Below are 18,110 nucleotides of genomic sequence, written 5' to 3' on the forward strand. Positions count from 1 at the left end.
AATTGGGCTCCTCATATTGTGTGTCATAATTGTGAGGAAATGCTTCGTGACTGGACAAAAGGAAAATGCAAAGAAATACCTTTTGGTATTCTTATGGTTTGGTGTGAACCTAAGGACCACAGCAGTGACTGTTATTTCTGTCTGATCCATACAGAGGGCATCGGCAAGCATAAATGACATATGATCACATATCCTAATATTCCTTCAGCACTACGACCTATCCCACACTCTGGTTCCAGTTTTCAATGGTTTTATTTCTTCTAAGGACAAAGAAAGTGAACATGGTGATCAAGTGTATTTTGATAAGATGCATGAGGAAATGGTTGTAGAATCTGAAGGGTCTTCTTCTGATGCCAAGCAGTCATTAACCCCTCAGCAGTTTAGCCAACCTGAATTGAATGACTTAGTAAGAATGACATAAAAATTGTCTTCAACTTTCTGAAGTATGAGGAGCATAACTGGATCATTTGTGTGGATCTTAAAATGGTAAATTTTCTGCTAGGAAAACAGAGAGGTTTCATGAAGTATCCTTGCTTTCTGTGTTTGTGGGACAGCCAAGCTTGGGAGAAACACTGGACACAGAAGGAGTGGCTGAAACGTGAAGCTCTGGAAGTAGGGATGCAAAATATTGTGAATGAACCTGTAGTTAATTGAGATAGGATCATTTTCCCCCACTTCACATCAACTTGGCTTGATGAAGCAGTTTGTTCAGGCTTTGAATAGAGAAAGTGAATGCTTTCAATGTATTATTTCTGCTTCTACTGCCTTGTCTTTTGAGAAGATAAAAGCAGATGTATTCGATGGACCACATTCAAACCCTCATACGTGATGCAGAATTTGCCAGGAAGATGAATAAGGAGGAGGGAGCAGCATGGCAGTCTTTTGTGGCAGTTACAAAGAACTTCCTTGGCAACAAAAAAGCAGAAAACTATGAACTTCTGGTTCAAAGGATGCTGTTGGCTTTCTGCGACATTGGATGTAGCATGAGTGTTAAGAATCACTTCCTGAACAGTTACCTTGATAAGTTTCCTGAAAATCTTGAAGCTGTTAGTGATGAGCAGACTGCTGCTGGAGCATCAAACGAGATTGTCCTCAACAAGTACACAAACGCAAGAACTACAAACGCAAATTTTTGCTTGAATAGAATTTAAATAAGTTTTGCGCAAATTTTATGATTAAAATAAGTGTTTTAATATGTTCTATTTCTAAATTGTAGACAAATTCTGATGCAATCATATCTTTTTATGTATTACTGTATTATATAAATTATTATATCACAAAGATGCTGCCCAAGAAGACATTCTACTTCATTATGTTAAACTAAATGTTGAAAATTTTACAATAAGATGAAAATATAAAATCTTAAATTGAAAAAAAAACTGTAGCTTACAGACAAAAACTAATGTCAGATTTGAGATCGGCACACTTGAATTAGGTAAGAACAAGTGTTTCTGTGGATGCAACAAAAATTTTGTTCCCCAATGTTACTGATTTCTTCTTGGTCCTTCAGAGCATGCTTGAGAAGCTTTTCTTCCCCAGTACATTTTACTAAATTGCTTTTAAAACTATTTAAGACACTCATATTTACTTGTTAACATTTTATTTTCTGTTTACAAAGAATTCCAATATCTCTATACCATGGGGCACTTGAAGAAAATAATATCATTGTTTTAAAAGTAAAAAGTATATCACAGTTCAAGGAATCCCTACCAACAAAGGACCATGGAAATTCTCTTCCTAAAAAGCTGAAAGCGTGTTTTCAAATGTTTTTCATGACTCAACCACTATTTATTTTAATTCTCTCTAGGCATGAAATGACTTTTTGAAAAAAAAAAGTTATTAAAGTTGTTTATAGACTTATTTCCTAGTTCAATAGTAATAAACATATATTTTCTGGTCTGAATAAAAACAGAAAAGAATGAATGTATAGAACATTTGATACTTGTGCATCGTAACCTGTTTTTCTTACTCGGAAGTTTGAGATAGTTATGGGGCAAGAGCTGCTTGGTGGAAGAGATAAGGAGAGCTTTCCCGACAAACCACACACTCCCTCATAAAAATTAACCAGTCTCGGTTTACGTCCAGCCAGGCAGACTGCCTGTCGTTCATTATCACTCCTTTACATGGCCCTAACGCATCCCTCCCACTCCCTTGTCACCGAATTCTAATCAGGCTTTGGTCCCCACGCGAAGGATTTATCCACACTGCTGCAGACCTGGTTTGGAACATTTTATTGGCAATTCCGGTGTCATATTCAGGAACCACAGACTTTTGTCAGACTGTATTTAGCTTGAATGACAAGTATCAATGGTCGACTCTATTTGAAATATTGTTAAAGTACCTGGAAATAATAGGCATTAAAATTCATTTTGTTCACTGCCACAAACCTCTAAAGATTTCATGTCCTCGGTGGCACCGGCATACTGTAATTGTTATTTGGAACTTAATGTAACCTCAACAGCAGCAGAGACAATACTCTCATTATGCACATGCTCTAGGATCGTTTATTTTAATGCTTTCAAATAAATATGTTCCATGCAGCACACCACAATAAATAAGGAGCAGCAATGTTCTTCTAGTAAATCCATTCATAATGTGAGTCCCCATGTAAAACACCACATCTCAAGTCTTTGGCCCTGTACCATATCACGAAGCACACCACATCTGCACCTAATCATATCTGGCTTCATATGGATTTAATAGGACTATGCCAGAAGTGCATGTAAGCACAAATTTAACCAGAGGTTTCCAGCTATTAAATACAGCTACTAAGTAGTTAAAAGGCAACAACTAAACCCGTAAAGACCCCCCCCCCCCATCCTTATTTTTGAGACAGAAATATAAAGATAGAAATGCTCCAGTGAATTTAAGGTGAGGGGAGAGCAGGGTAGGAGACATGTGGAATACTTGAAGCAAAGCTGGCACAATATAGCACCCACAATGTCACAGCAATACTGATACTGAACGGACCCTGAACACAGTGGAAATGATGACTGCAGACGCGGAGCTCCAGAAGGCGAAGGTGGGGGCCGGGGTAGGGCGGCTCAGTTCCACTAGGCAGACAACTCCACGGTGCCTTCTTCCTCGCTATCAGCCCTGTTAGCACGGATCTCCACGAGGGTCCTGGCAAATCGGGCCCATTCGTCATTGTGGGGTACTGCAAGCTGCAAAGCAAACGAGTGGGAAATGGTGAACAAGGTATCTTTTCTGTCTGAGAGCCTTGAAGCCTACATGCCTGTTCCTCCTGAAGTTGATGTTTCCCTTGGAACATAATAGAAACCAGACCATCTTCTCCCTCGAAACAGTTAGATCCCTGAGATGTTGCTCTGAAACCGACAACATAGGGAATACTGTCACTCTCAGAAGCAAAATCACTCCTGTAATTTAAAAAAGTTTTAAAATCTTACACGAACCATACCATTATGTACACAAGCCACGTTAAAGCACTTTCAGTAATGAAAATTCATCATAAGCAAACCAGACTTACAGTAAACACAACCAATAGAAACTACTTTATTGAATAGGATTTTTCAATACTGTGGCGTTGTTTTACTAAGTCGATGATATTGATCCTTCTTTTAATAGTGTTGCTAATGTGCCAGTATACATGATGAAAGTGTAGCTCCATCACAAAGAAATCTTAGTACTATAAAATAATGCTTTGGCTTTTCTAGCAAGCTCTTATATAATACTTACGAATCACAGCTAAAATTTACAAGAGTTCTATTCTAAGTACTATACATGTAGTAACTCATTCCTCACAACAACCCTATGTAGGGTAATAATTGTGTTTCATTTTCAAAAGAAGGGATTGAGGAACAGAAAAATTAAATCATCTTACCAAGATTGTAAAGCTAGAGATATCACAGCCAAGGTCATCTGGTTTCAGTATTTACAGCCTTAGCAAGTACGCTATACTGATTCACCAAAAAAGAGGATTTATGAAATTCCCCAAAGAATATCTTCTTCTGTGCACAATTCAGTGAACAGAAAATTGCCCCCGCCCAGTATGAATTGCATGCAGAAATTTTCGTTAGCTGATTTAAAGGATAACAATTTTTCTACATAGCATCCAAAAATGAATTGCTTAAAGCTTCCAGGCAAGTGTTTTGAATAGAAAAGAGAATTATTTGAAGATGAGAAGCAGGATCAAGTAGAAGTCTCAATGGTTTTCATATAGAATAAAATTGGTTTAGAGTGTAGAGCCATTTTCTTGGAGGATTACTTTCTAAAATAGTATAATCCATCTCACAGGCACTAGTGCTACATGTGCTATCCACATATTCTATAAACACCAATAATACACATTCATCCCAATCAATATATATTTTCCAAAATAAAAATGAGGAAGCAAATAAATCTAAGCTTTGCCATCACTTACATGGCTGAAAAACAATCCATTATATAGACCCAAACAATTAGAACTTTACATTTTTATTATTGCGGATGACATTCTCAGATCCTGTCTGTCTAAGAGAATTTATTGGAAGGTGCCATCACCATCTACAAAGTAGGTCCTTCAATTAGGGCTCTAGACCTAAAGCTAAATGTTTTCAAGAATATAATTCTAGAAATGATATACAGGTGGGGGAAGTAAGTTCTACTTATTTTGAGAAATGCTATAGCAGTAAGAATTCTCATTTAGTCATATGATTGAATTTTTGAATGGTTAAATACTTGCCTAGTTGCTGAAATGAATCCAAATTTGTTTTTAGTTAATGACATAAGTTCACAGTAGTATTGAATGACACTGTTACCCCTTTGCTCAGTTCACTTTTCTTACTTTGAGCTCTTTTCCTAGGTCCCACTATTATTCATTTTTCTCTTCAATTTTAGACAATATTTCACTGAGGAAATAAAGCCCTTAAAGTAAATGATACAATGGAGCTAACGGAAAGCAAAGGAGAAGGGTTGGTATCATATTTATATGAGAGAATAGGTTCACTCTTTCTTTTCTCTACTCCAATTTTTGACCAAGTCCTTCCAAAAAGAACCACCAAAAGTCCAAGAAGATGATAATCATGATAATGTATTTCTAACTTTTTATCATATAATGTGAGAACCAAGCTAAAGCTAAAGCACCTTATAATTTTATCTAAATATAAGTGTTGAAAAAAAAGCATGTCTCGCTAATAATACATAGTATATTGTTCATAAAGATCAATATACTCTGGGAGTTTGGCTCCTAAACAGAACAATATATCATTGGTTATACGGGTACAAATTTAAGTTAACAATAATACAGTACATACCATATGTACTGTTTTATTGATACCAATATCTAGAAACTACAAGCTAAAATACGGAACTAGGTAAATATGTTTAATAGTTTCATGAATGATCATGTAGTAGCAATGACAAGGCTTAAGAAACAACTCTAATAATGATTATGAAACATTACGATTTTAATGTGTACCCAGATACAGATGAGGACAGAATTGAGTATCATTTATAGCATATAAAGTTGCACATCTAACTTTTCACAAATAAATTTTATTCAATTTACATATTTGTGATAAACAAACAAAAATACTCTACAATAGAACTACATTTGACCTTCTTTGAGGGGATGGGAATCATTGGACCATAACACTAACACATGTCATTAAAAATACAGATTACGCTCCATAGTATTCTAACATATCTTGTTTTCTTTCTGATTTGCGAAAGTTTCACTTAGTTTAGAAAAATATTAGAAGTTTTTAATTTTTTTTCAAAAACACTGTTCCGTCAAGTATTTCCTCTCTAGAATATCATAAATAACATAGAAATGTTAGTTTGCTTTGGTTTACAAAAAAAAAAAATTCTAGAGTTGAACACAGTAAAAACACAGATGCTTCCAGTAATTTAAATTGACCTACCTTATCCTATTACATGTTTTCATCTAGTTGACTATAAAAATAACCCAAAATGATTGTAACGTTAGATTTAGAAGGTGAACTGCAAACTGCCCCGTTTTTAGAATTAAATATCACCATCAGGAAGCACTTTAAGTATAATCTTAGCTTGAATGTGTGAGTGTGTATTCACAGGCTGTTTCCACACCCAAAGTAATCATTTTTGGCATTCGAATTCCTTGTAAGTAAGACCAAACAGGTGTCTTAACAAACAAGACCATTCTACATTTCCATCTCTGGCTGTTACAGCATCTGTCTGGACAGCACCGTCTGTCCTTCTTACCCTTGGCAGTTCCTAGTTCTTCTCACCTGGTTGTCTTTGATTGGAAATTGCTAGAGAGGTGTCTCCCAAGCGAAAATGTGTCTAGACTTTCTCTAGACTTTTTCTATTAATCCAATAATTGATTGGATTAATTATTATTAACCCAATAATACCTCAAACATGAAGTAGGAAAAAATCTTTGCTTATGTTTTTTTTTTTTTTTAGTTAAAGAAAAACTCTGCCCTCATGTCTTTCTAACTAGCATACAAATTTATCCCATCCGCACGGACTGAGTACCAACCAAATGCCAGGCACTATGCTAAGACCTGAAGGTACAGTAGTGAATCATTTTGCCATATGACGACCATGAAATACAGTTGAGCATTCATTTATCATATTTTCTAAGGTCAAAAATGTGTGAATACTGGCATAGGATTTCTTTTTGAATTTCACTGCCATTCAAAATATGAGGAGCCTAAAATTGACCTCTTACAGTGACAACTGCCGCACTTGGTGGCATGTGCCGTGTCGAGCACGTAGCCGGAAGCAAACGGCCTGTTAGTGACAGGTTTCAGCGTCTCCTCACGTTTCTGACAAGGCAGAGAACACTAACTCTAGGGCATCACTATGGATTCTTTTCCCCCTGAAAATAATAGTTTAAAATAATTTTCAAAGAATTTACCTTTGTGATAGAAAAAATATTCACAAGTTTCTAACGGTGATGATTAGTTTCAATCAATTAAAAAGTCTATTAGAGCCTGACCTGTGGTGGCGCAGTGGATAAAACGTCGACCTGGAAATGCTGAGGTCGCCGGTTCGAAACCCTGGGCTTGCCTGGTCAAGGCACATATGGGAGTTGATGCTTCCAGCTCCTCCCCACCTTCTCTCTCTGTCTCTCTCTCCTCTCTCTCTCCCTCTCTGTCTCTATCTCTCCCTTTCTCTCTCCTCTCTAAAATGAATAAAATTTAAAAAAAAATTAAAAAAAAAGGCTATTAGAAGCATCGTGGAGAAAAAAAGCCCATAGTTATACTATAAAAGGGACTCGTAAAAATTGTCCAGTATTGTACTGCATGAAAGTGGGTCTGGAAATGTTTTCCTCCTTCAGATTCATTGGCCGAAGTCCACATCCTAGGTCAGGGATGACTCAGATTTTCCCTCTGCTTCATCTATGGCCAGTCTACCGCCCCCCCCCCCCCCACTCTACTTCCTTCACCCATTAAATGACTGTTTTCTAAAATTTTGCTAAATGTATAAAGCATAACTATGCCCCAAACACTTAGGCTCTGATTCCTGAGATAACAAAACCTTAGCTCTAAGAGTGACCACCCTTAACAGATACGATATGACCTTATTTTTACAGCCCAGACCACAAAGGTAGTTTCTGAGGTAGCAATCAGACCATTCGGAGGACGTAAAACAAACCTCAGATCTGAACAGGAGACTTACATGCTGCTCCCATCTTGCTGTCGGCAACGGCCAGGCACTTGACCTCTCAGTGCCTCAGCTGTAAAATGGGGATGACAGTGTCTGACTCCTTTATCAACAAGGATGTGGAGAGGCTGAGAATGGTCACTAAGTGAAGAAAACACCACGAGCTCATCATGGAACAGTCATACATTCCTTTTCTTGAAAGTGTCACTCAGACTGAACAGGTTCTTAAAAATGGTATGCACAATAAGTAAAGGTCACCAATTCTATAACATTTGTGTGGTTTGGTTCTTGCTAAGAATTCATTCCGACGTTTGCCAGGTGAGGACAGTACGGCTCAGGGTATGGACCTCTCTTTAACAGGTGGGAGCTAGAAGCACAGGATGCCGAATGATTTGCTAAAGACAGCGTGACTTTCCCACGTCCTTCTGGCCGTGTGGGGCAATCAGAAGCCTCAGCCATCTAAGGAAGCCAGCATACCAAGGCAGAGGCAGGCAGGCAGGTAATGTATTTTGAAACACCTACTAAAAGATTCTAAAGATTATTTTGAATCTTCTAAGATTTTGGGGAGACAAATGGTCACCTTAACAAAATGCAAAAGCGGTGGAAAAATTCATGATCATTGATCAGTTTAGTCCTCCCCTCCCCAATACTTGTGAAGCTGTGTCATGGATCTGCCCCTCCCCTCTGCCTGAGTGGACGAGAAGTTTCCCCGAGACCCTGCCCCACCCCACCCCCACTTAACTCATCAGTCTGACCACTGGTGTCTCGCCCAGGCTTCTGTGCACTTCAAGGGACACACAGATCGCAGAATAGCTAGGTGTAGAGAACGGAACCAGGGTTGACTTTTTCTGCCTCAGGTATCAGTCGCATCATGTGTCCCCTCCAGCTCTGCCATTTATTTGCTGTGTGTCCTTAGGAAATTTGTTTTAACATCTCTGATCTTCACTTCATCCTATGTGAGAAAGGGATTTTGAGCCCCATCTCCTATGACTGTTGTGAACATTAAATATAATAAAAAAAAAGAGCTTAGCACAGTACTGGGCAAATTATAAACTCTGAATAAATGATGTATTTCCTTCTTAATGCTTCTTTCCCTCCTCTATTTTTTCCTTTTTCTTTCTTTTTTTTTCTTCTTGGCTTCCTTCCCTATTCTTTCATTTTTCTTTGTCTCACTTAGATCAGAGCTGCATTTTTAAAAGTGTTTCTTGTATTTTATCACCTTTGATTTTGTAAAAACCCACATAAATCATTCCTAAATCGTCACACTTTTAATAATAGTTGAATTTCATGAGCTCGGTATGGGGAAGAGGGCTCTTACAGACCCCAAGACAAACTCTGTCACAGTCCTTTTCATTGCTCATTCTGAAAAGTAAATTTAAAGGGTCATTATTTTTTGTAAATACGCACAATGTCCACATACGCATACGTATTTTTTTTATTTTTCAAATATGACTAATACAGCTTGTTTAGCTATTTCCTTGTCACAGCACTTTCTACAGTGTGGGATTCTGCATTTTTAGCTCAAGTTGTAAGGCTCTGTAACCGCTGAACATGCTGTTATAAAAATCAAATGACTTTTTATAACCAGGGTTACACACACAAATACCATTCATGTGTCTCTTTTTATAAGCACATATCTAACCATTCTGAACAGTCCTCAGTCAAGCCTCCCTCATTTGTTAGGAGTTTTAAAGGGTTTATAGTACCTAGCAGCTGATTTTACATAGCTGCCTTTTCTGTAGTCACTTACCAATGCAATGCTGTATATATTTTTTTATGGTAAAAATATCTGTCTCAGGCATTGCTTAGTATAAAAGTAGGTTAATTAAAAGAATTTCTTTCTGATAATTAAGTCAGAAAAGTATTCCGTAATTTCAGTTTGGTTTCTCAGATATATTACGCATGGCAGACAAATTAAAGTGAGTAGGACTCTAGGCTTCAGGATAAATATTCCATGGGTGTGTGGTTCATCAGCATCTTTGTAATCTTTCATTTAAATGGAGCCATTAAAAAAAAAGGTCTGGGATGATTATGTTAACCATTGATTTCGAACAGATACACAATAATTCATCTCCCGTAGTAACCTAAATATTAAAGTTTTCTGTTAAAAAGGAATCTTACAAATTACCTTTTCACTTTAATACACATTGATTTTTTGTTGTTGTTGTTAGTGCACTTACAGAAACCAAAGAAGCGAACGCGGATTTCCATGGAACCACTGCTAAACCCCTTTAAGCTCTAAAAGCTTTTTTAAAAGTACAATTATTAATGGCACCCCGATTTAGGAGATTGTGGAGTTACTGGTATACAAATACACGTTTGTGTTCAGAGGAAGCCTATATTTTTTAGGGCAATTCCCTTTGCCACACACACAGATGGGAGCAAAGTGGGAGGTAATAAGCAATGAAACAGCCGCTGGAATGACCCAGCATACTTGCTTCACATAAATATAACCCCACTGTATTTAACTCTTGGGAGAGTCTAGCATCACTGGTAACAATGGATGAAACCACGGACCAAAATTCCAAGCCAGAATGCAGTACACAGAGGGCATAAATATACTAGAGTGTTCTACCACAAAAAGATATACTGCGTGGTAACTTCGTATTTACAGCAGCTTAAGAGAAGTCGGTAAAGTAGAAGTTACATTAATCTTTATTCTGTAGCATCTGCTATTAACCAGTCAGTGGGGTAAAATTTCTGTGAAATTTAGCAGCATGCTAACCAAGAGTAGTTGGATAATGCCTGACTCTATTTGGTTAAGAAAGAAAGAATTTCTTTAATCTGGAAATCCCTTCTAAGAGAACCCTCACCCACCCTCGAAGCTTGAGGTCTTTCTGCCCGGGATCTCTTCTTTGTATTTTTAAAAATGAGTGGTTGACTTTTATAGCGTGTTTGTTAGAACAACACTTTTAAAAAATCCATTACCACCCAATTAAGGGAAGAAATAAAGGTGGGACATAAAAGTCAAAAGTAAATAGTAACAAATCTGGGTCTCTATCAATTTCAATAAGCCAGCAAACATCAAAGGAAATAAATAATTGTTAAACACTATACTTAAAAAATAATGAACTCTTAAAAATATTCATGCTAAAATTTAGCATTATAGTCTTCATGTTAGAATGTAGCTAAGAGGAAGCATGACAAAATTTAGAAGGTTCTACATGTGAAGGAAAAAACAGCAGACAGCTAAAGAAGAGAGAGTTAATTCACCAAGCTTTAAAGATGACCTTATTCACATCTGTTTCAAAATCTTATCACCCTCTTTTCTTCAGAAATCTCTTAGGCATTTTTTCCCTATTATTTGGAACAATCCCTTTCTCTGTCCAAAAGATGGGCAAAATGCTAAAAAACATTGGCTGATGGGCAATAATGGAAAATAAACTTTTAAAACTTCAATTACCACTCTTTTCTGTAACACAAAAGATCAAGAAAATGACAGGGGAACGAACAAGCATGTGCTACTCAAACTGGTCTGTCATGTTAGCTGACTAAACATCTATCCCTTCTCTTCCTGATATGATTAACTATAGGTTTGCTAGTAAATTCTTAGCAACCACCGCATCTAAGCAGTTTTGACAAAGAGAAAGCTTACTGCTAAACACCTTAAAAACATTTACCAAGGCAATAAAAGAAATGTCATTCCCTCCTACTGAATGTTTGGGCATAAAAGAGGTATTTTTATAATGTAGTTCATGATTTACCATATCTATAGTGTCCAAAAAAAGCACAATGAAAAGGAAGCATTTTTCCAGTGGTTTGATAACTATTTGAATCAACTGTGAGGCATTCATTACTCTAGGAGCCAAATGCTCACTTTTACAAGGAGGGACGGGATAGAGATCAGAAGGAAAAACAAACACTCTTTTCTAAATGCATTTTCTATATATCCTTTTCCATGCAAATATAGTTAAATGGATTATTTTTTCTGTACATTAATCTATGGCCAACTTGGAGGCTGCATTCTGAACGCTACATAAACCTAATTGTCCCCTAACCTTCAACTTTCACATGTAAAACTTTCATTCACCTAAATATTTATTGGGTGCCTGTCACATGCCAGGCACCGTGGAGTGTGTTCTACCGAAACAGACAATTGTAAGTATCTACTTTATGTGTGTTTTTAATCTTTAAAGATAGAAAACTCTACTGAGGAATGTGATTAACCAAAGGCAATCTGCCAAGGTGATTTTGCCCCAAGTCAAAAGGGTGACTAGTGTTTAGTATACTAGGAGATGTTCACTTAAAAAAATTTTTTTTTAAATTTATTCATTTTAGAGAGGAGAGAGAGTGAGAGAGAGAGAGAGAAAGGGGGGGAGGAGCAGGAAGCATCAACTCCCATATGTGCCTTGACCAGACAAGTGCAGGGTTTCGAACTGGCCACCTCAGCATTCCAAGTCGACGCCTGATCCACTGCTCCACCACAGGTCAGGCCAGATGTTCACTTATTACTTAAGCATCCCTAGTGCTAAGACAAATAAACATGAAGGAGTTCATTTGCATGTTGAGAAACTGTTGGCTGGCCATGAGGAGACAGATCTTAGGGAATGAACCACGGATCAGTTTTATTTGCCCGCCAAAAAAGTAAGAGTGCAAAGCTTTCCCATAATGGTCAGTTTTGAAATTCCTGAAATGCTAAATGATTTGTTTTAAGATGTAAAAAATGGCCCTGGCCAATTGGTTCAGTGGTAGAGGGTCAGCCCAGCATGTGGAAGTCCTGGGTTCGATTCCTGGTCAGGGCACACAGGAGAAGCAACCATCTGCTTCTCCACCCTCCTTCTCTCTTTCTGTATCGGTCTCTTCTCCTCCTGTAGTCACTGCTCGAATGGCTTGAGCAAGTTGGCCCTGGGCACTGAGGTTGGCTCCATGGTGTCTCTCAGGCACTAAAATATCCCAGTAGCCAAGCAACAGAGTAGCGGCTCCAGCTGGGCAAAGCATCTGCCCCCTAGTGGACTTGCTGAGTGGATCCTTGTTGGGGCACATGCAGGAATCTGCCTCTTACCCTCTCACTTAATTTAAAAAAAAAGTAAAGGATGTTCTGATGGAAGACATTCTCAATAATTCATGCAGACCTTCCATGAAATTAAGACTATAATGATTCATTCACTTCCTCACTTTGCAAGTCCAACCAAATGGTATATAAATATTTACACATACACATGCCCCAGATTATCTTGGATTTCTTCTCATACTTTAGAATACCAGTAGGGGCACACACACCATGGAGGAAGCAGGTGAGTCCCCGTCTCTATCCAGGTCAGTATTAATCCAAGCTCCCACGTGGCTGAAGCAGCTCCACGCTTGGCTGGTCCAAGCTGTGATTTGAGGCTTCTGTTCTAAGCAGTAATTTTTCAAGATAAAATTTAGCAGTTTTGAAATTCTAAAACTAAACACAATTTTGTCAGTCATAAAAAAAAAATTAACGCTATAATTAGCGACTGCTTCAAAATCCAAACTGCTATTGAAGATGACAGTTTAAAACCACAGAAGAATCATAAAAGATGATTAATTATACAAACTGGCACTTGTTTCCAAAGGTTTATATTCATAGGCCATTTGCCACCAAAATGGGAATATATGAATTTCATTGAATATTGCAAATTACTACACACACACATTAATTTGATTTTATACAAAATTAAATATTAGGGTTTTCTTTTCATTGACTCAACTACTCCATAATACATTAAAGTATTCTTATCAATTAAGTGCCTTGAAAAGATATTAATTCCATAAATCTATTTTTTATAAACTAATGCTACCTGAATAAGCACACTATTTATATACTAATTAGTTTAATTATGGTCTTTTACATATATAATTATCAAAATGAAGGCCACTGTTACTATATTCACTATAAGATGAATAATTATAACATTAATTAGAATTAATAGTGCTTTTTCTTTTCTTTTTTTATGCTAAGCACTTTTCCTAGAAGAAATCAAGTTAATACTAAAATTACAATCATACATTTTAACCAAACTATTTTATTTCAAATACATATAATTTATCATGACAAGGAAATGAATTAATATATTATTTCAAAGTGGCTTATTTTATAAAATTATATTTATTACCACCCTAAATACGCTGTTGTGTTTTTAAACTGAACTGTACAGTGTTGTGGCCATGACAATAAAAATTCGGGTAAAAACTGAAAAGTACAGTTGAGAATTCCAGTGTTTGGTGTTCCGGTCGTCAAACATGTAGATATGATCAGCAGAGCTGAGTGTGGGCATTTGGGGTTTGCTACCACGGAATGGATTTTGTCAGTCTTCTTTTCTATGGAGGAAATACCAGAAGCAATGTTTCTCATCAGCTAAAAAAAAAAAAAAATTATTTCTTCACTGAAGAACAAGCCAGTACTGCAAAGATTGTCAAGCATCTTGCAACTTAAGGCCACTCGCACTTACTGAGAGACACAAGCGTCTGGGGTGATTGTAACTGGACTAGGGAAGCGGAGCCCAGCACACTGCCTTCTGGAGGCTGCGATATCCGCTCCTTATCAGCAGGGGATAACGGCCTTCATAAAGCATAAGAATTAAATTGGCTGATTTCAATTGGCAGTTCTTTTTCATTAAGGAACTCTTACTTGAATTGACCACAGAATCTCAGTTTAACTTCCTATTTTGTGTTCCGTCCACCCTCTTCCCCACAGAGAGGGGGTTATTTATATTCAGGGCACAAATTTCTGATGGAAAATGGAAGAAGGCCCTGTCCTACTGAAAAACGTGAAGTTCCACAAAGCAAACAGTGAGTGCTTAAGTATAATCCACTTAAAACCATAATGTATTGCATTTATTTTGTGTCACTCGAGTCCTCCTCAGCGCTCAGCTCTTCCAGTTCCTCCGATGCTACACAGCGAAGTGCTATTTGAAGTGCAAGAGAAATGGCTCATCGGATTTCCTTTATTGTCACTCCAGCTGGCGATAAGAACTGTGCGAGGCGCCATACATTCTACGGTTCTTGCACATGATACCTCATTCTAAGCCATACTGCATACATCATTTTTCCTGTTGGGCTTCTAATAAACTTTTCATGCTCAGTTTTCATTTCAGCTTTAAAATACATTTAAATAAACATTTATGCCACACTTTATGTTTTCAACAGTTCTATTTGACCTGTCATATTCACCTGCATTTTCCCTGTTTAAGAATTTTCCAGGGACCTTTTAATATATATATATATACTAATAAGTGTCAAAATTATTGTATTTACTGGAATTTGTAATAAAATGACCAGCTCCCAAACAGTCATACCAAACAAGTAATCGGAAATGTTGCCAAAGTTGCACGTTTTCTTAGATAATTAGTGAGGAAGATACCAAGCAAATAAAATCAGGGCAAAAAGATTTAGCCATCTCCCAAATTACAGATTTTAAGCTGCCATTCTATTTTTCAAATCCCTTCCTTAAGCTGAACATGATTTTGGAATTTTATCATTTGACTACTGCAGAAATATAATCAGGGAGTTGAAACTCCTGTGTGTTTTTCACAACTGAAAACAGAATCTTCCTTGGAAGAGGTGAATGGAAAAATGAAATAATAAGAGGAGGAAGATAAACTGCTTTTTTCCAACCCAGAGCTGCAAACAGCATTCTAACTAAGTCAGGTAAGCAGCACACATAGGGGTTAGAGACTGTGGCGTCTGTGCGACAGCACCCAAGCCGTCTCAATGGCAACGGGCTTTCCACAAAACACATCTGCAGGGACGACAGGTAGATCGGCTATCAATCATCGGGACACGTGGATAATTCTATACTCACTGGCCCATGTGCTATTAAAATCAGCTCCACATACATGAAAAAGCTTGTTATTCAGTAAAGGAGCCACGGCAGTGGGTAATTTCTATGCATAATTCTTTAAAATATACGTGTTCACACATCATTAAAGAAAAAATTCAACCATGATTAACAGCTCTCGACGAGTGTATTCTGAAGCAAAATATGCTCAACATTATCAGGTTATATTTGCAGTTAATTTATGACTTGTTATCTTACCCACATTTCAATTAATTGAATGGAATCACACTGCTCCAAAGCAAACACGCTGCAATCCCATAGTTTGGACAAAAGAATCCTCAAGACTCACTCAAGAGCTAAGCTCATTTTTTATTTTAAATCTTAGAACATTTAAATGGTGCATACAACCACCGTCCATTTAAGTAACTTGTAAGATGCACAAATAGAATAAAACTAGAGTCAAATCATAATACCAGGGGTTTTCTCTGTCTTTCATTGATTTCACATAACTTTTATTTATGCTAATGGAAATTAACCACCTGTGCAGCAAAGAAAATAGACCCCTACCTGTGAAAATAAATGTGTGTAGTATATTTTCTAGATACAATGCTGAAATCAAACAACCAAAAATATTTTATTTCATTTCTATATAAACAAAGCATCACGTGGCCTACCTGAAAACATTGCTGTTTTATATTTTACCTTCTGAGTCATAAGTATGAAGATATTACTCATGCCTTTGACATTTCAATATAACCAAAAAGAAAAAAAGAAAGCAAAGGATCGACCAACTCAATCTGGTGATTTCAGGGAGCTCATACACAATCCTCTGTTTACCCCTTCAGAGGTTCATAAAACTGTGCCAGTAAATCTGGGTTCAAGTCACTGTTTTCTGACATCATCTTAAAAGTCATGGAGAATAAGTATCCATAATGGAGAGCAGGATCATGGGGACACTTGCTGGGGACTCCCTGAAGCACCAGCAGCCTCTGCTGGGACTGTCCCTTTCAGCAGTGCCCTTTTAGTTGAGGGTCAGGTCTCAGTGGTAGGTACATTGACCAGGACCTGAATGGTTATGTCTCCATTGGTAGCCACAGGAGTCTCTTATCAGGGAGTTCTTGCCAATGGAGTGGACAGAGAAAGGCTGTCCCTGCCCACTCCAACTATATAGGCACCAGAGAAATCTTTCCCAAAGATCTTTCTCAGTTAAAATTATGATGTGATCAAAATAGGGCTATGGGGTGAATTAGAATATCCAGTATGGTTTCAGCTCTATTTTTATTGGCCTCCTGATGTTTATAATGTAAAATCATTGCTATTTTTATTCAACATTTTAAAATAGTCTTTAGAAATAGGTAATAATAAGAGGAACATATGGCACGGACTACCTCTAACCACATTTCTAAAGATTTCTCCTTCCTCTTAAGGGTCTAGGTCAAGGCCAAAATTTGGCATTTTGGGTTTGCATCGTGAGTGCTGTGAACAGGGTTTGCAGGGCCCAGTGCAAAATGCAAATGTGGAGGCTGCCTTGTTAAAAATTTTCCTAATGATTGCAAGACAGCGACAGCGGAGCGTTAAACCAAGTTCAGGGCTCTCTAAGCGCAAGGCCGACGAGCCTGCAGAGAATGCCCACATGAAGCCAGCCCCATTCTTGGAACAGGACCTGGGCAAAAGGAAGCCTGTTGCCTGCTTCTTTCTCCTTGGAGTTCTCAGCTGAATCAGCTATGAGAGAAGCAATGGGAGATGTCTTTCTGCACACACCTAGTCAACGTTTGAGTCCAAGGAAAATGGATCAACAAAGTGTCCTCTAAAAACTACCATGTCTTTCTCCCTTTCATTCTTTTCCTCCCTCCCTCCCTCCCTCCCTCCCTCCCTCCTTCCCTCCCTTCCTTCCTTCTCTTTCTCTGTCTCTCTCTCTTTCTTTTCTTTTGTCCTTCTTTCCCTTCCTTCCTTCCTTTCTCTCTCTCTCTTTCTTTTTTCCTTCCTTTCTTCCTTTCTTTCTTTCCTTTCTTTTTCTTTCCTTCTTTCTTTCTTTCTTTCTTTCTTTCTTTCTTTCTTTCTTTCTTTCTTTCTTTCTTTCTTTCTCTCTCTCTCTCTCTCTCTCTCTCTCTCTCATTCTTTCCTTTCTCTTTTTCTCTCTCTCTTTCTTTCTTGATTTTTAAAGAGAGAGGAAAGAGAAAGACAGAAAGAAAGAGAGAGAAGCATCAATTTGTCATTCCACTTATTTATGCATTCACTGGTTGATTCTTGTATGTGCCCTGACCCGGGATCCAACCCACAGCCTCGGCATGTCAGGACAATGCTCTAACCAACTGAGCTACTAGCCAGGGTCTATCATTTACTCTCTTAAACTGATTGTATTATGAGGTTTATTTAAAAGCATTTCATTTTCTTTCCAAGAGGGTTCCACAAACACGGTTTTCTATCCAAAGGCCAGCATGACCCTAGCGAGGGGTCTAGTTTGGATAGGGGCCAGAGGGCCAATTTTGCATACAGGTACTACTAGCACAGTCCACTAGCAATTTGATCCTCAATGCCATATTTTTTTTCTCTTCCTCTATATTTTTTTCCTTTTTAAATCACTTCCTGCTCAAACTCCTTCCGTCTCATCAGCTGGCTGTGAGGGTACCTGGGCTTTTGGCAGTTGGGTGATTGGAAAGGCTGGGCAGGCCCTGTGGAGAAGGCACCCCTCTCTCACTAGCACAGTCATGCTCTGTCCGTTCTCGGCGGGTGAAGGCAACGGCAGTAATGACAACAGTGGCAGTCTTTGCCCACAAAG

General features: G+C 37.9%; 1 protein-coding gene across 9 annotated transcripts in view; it reads right to left on the minus strand.

The window, feature by feature from the left end:
• Positions 1 to 2,212: 2,212 nt before the first annotated feature.
• The window catches only part of DYNC1I1 (dynein cytoplasmic 1 intermediate chain 1), a 332,370-nt gene continuing 316,472 nt past the window's right edge, over positions 2,213 to 18,110 (minus strand). For all 9 annotated transcript variants that reach the window (XM_066353884.1, XM_066353880.1, XM_066353888.1 and 6 more), the window contains one exon: positions 2,213 to 3,164. In XM_066353884.1, coding sequence (XP_066209981.1) covers positions 3,054 to 3,164 — 111 coding nt within the window. In that variant the 3' untranslated portion in view covers positions 2,213 to 3,053. The remainder of the gene's footprint in view (positions 3,165 to 18,110) is intronic.

The sequence above is a fragment of the Saccopteryx leptura genome, chromosome 12 (assembly GCF_036850995.1).
Source record: "Saccopteryx leptura isolate mSacLep1 chromosome 12, mSacLep1_pri_phased_curated, whole genome shotgun sequence".
Lineage (NCBI taxonomy): Eukaryota > Metazoa > Chordata > Mammalia > Chiroptera > Emballonuridae > Saccopteryx > Saccopteryx leptura.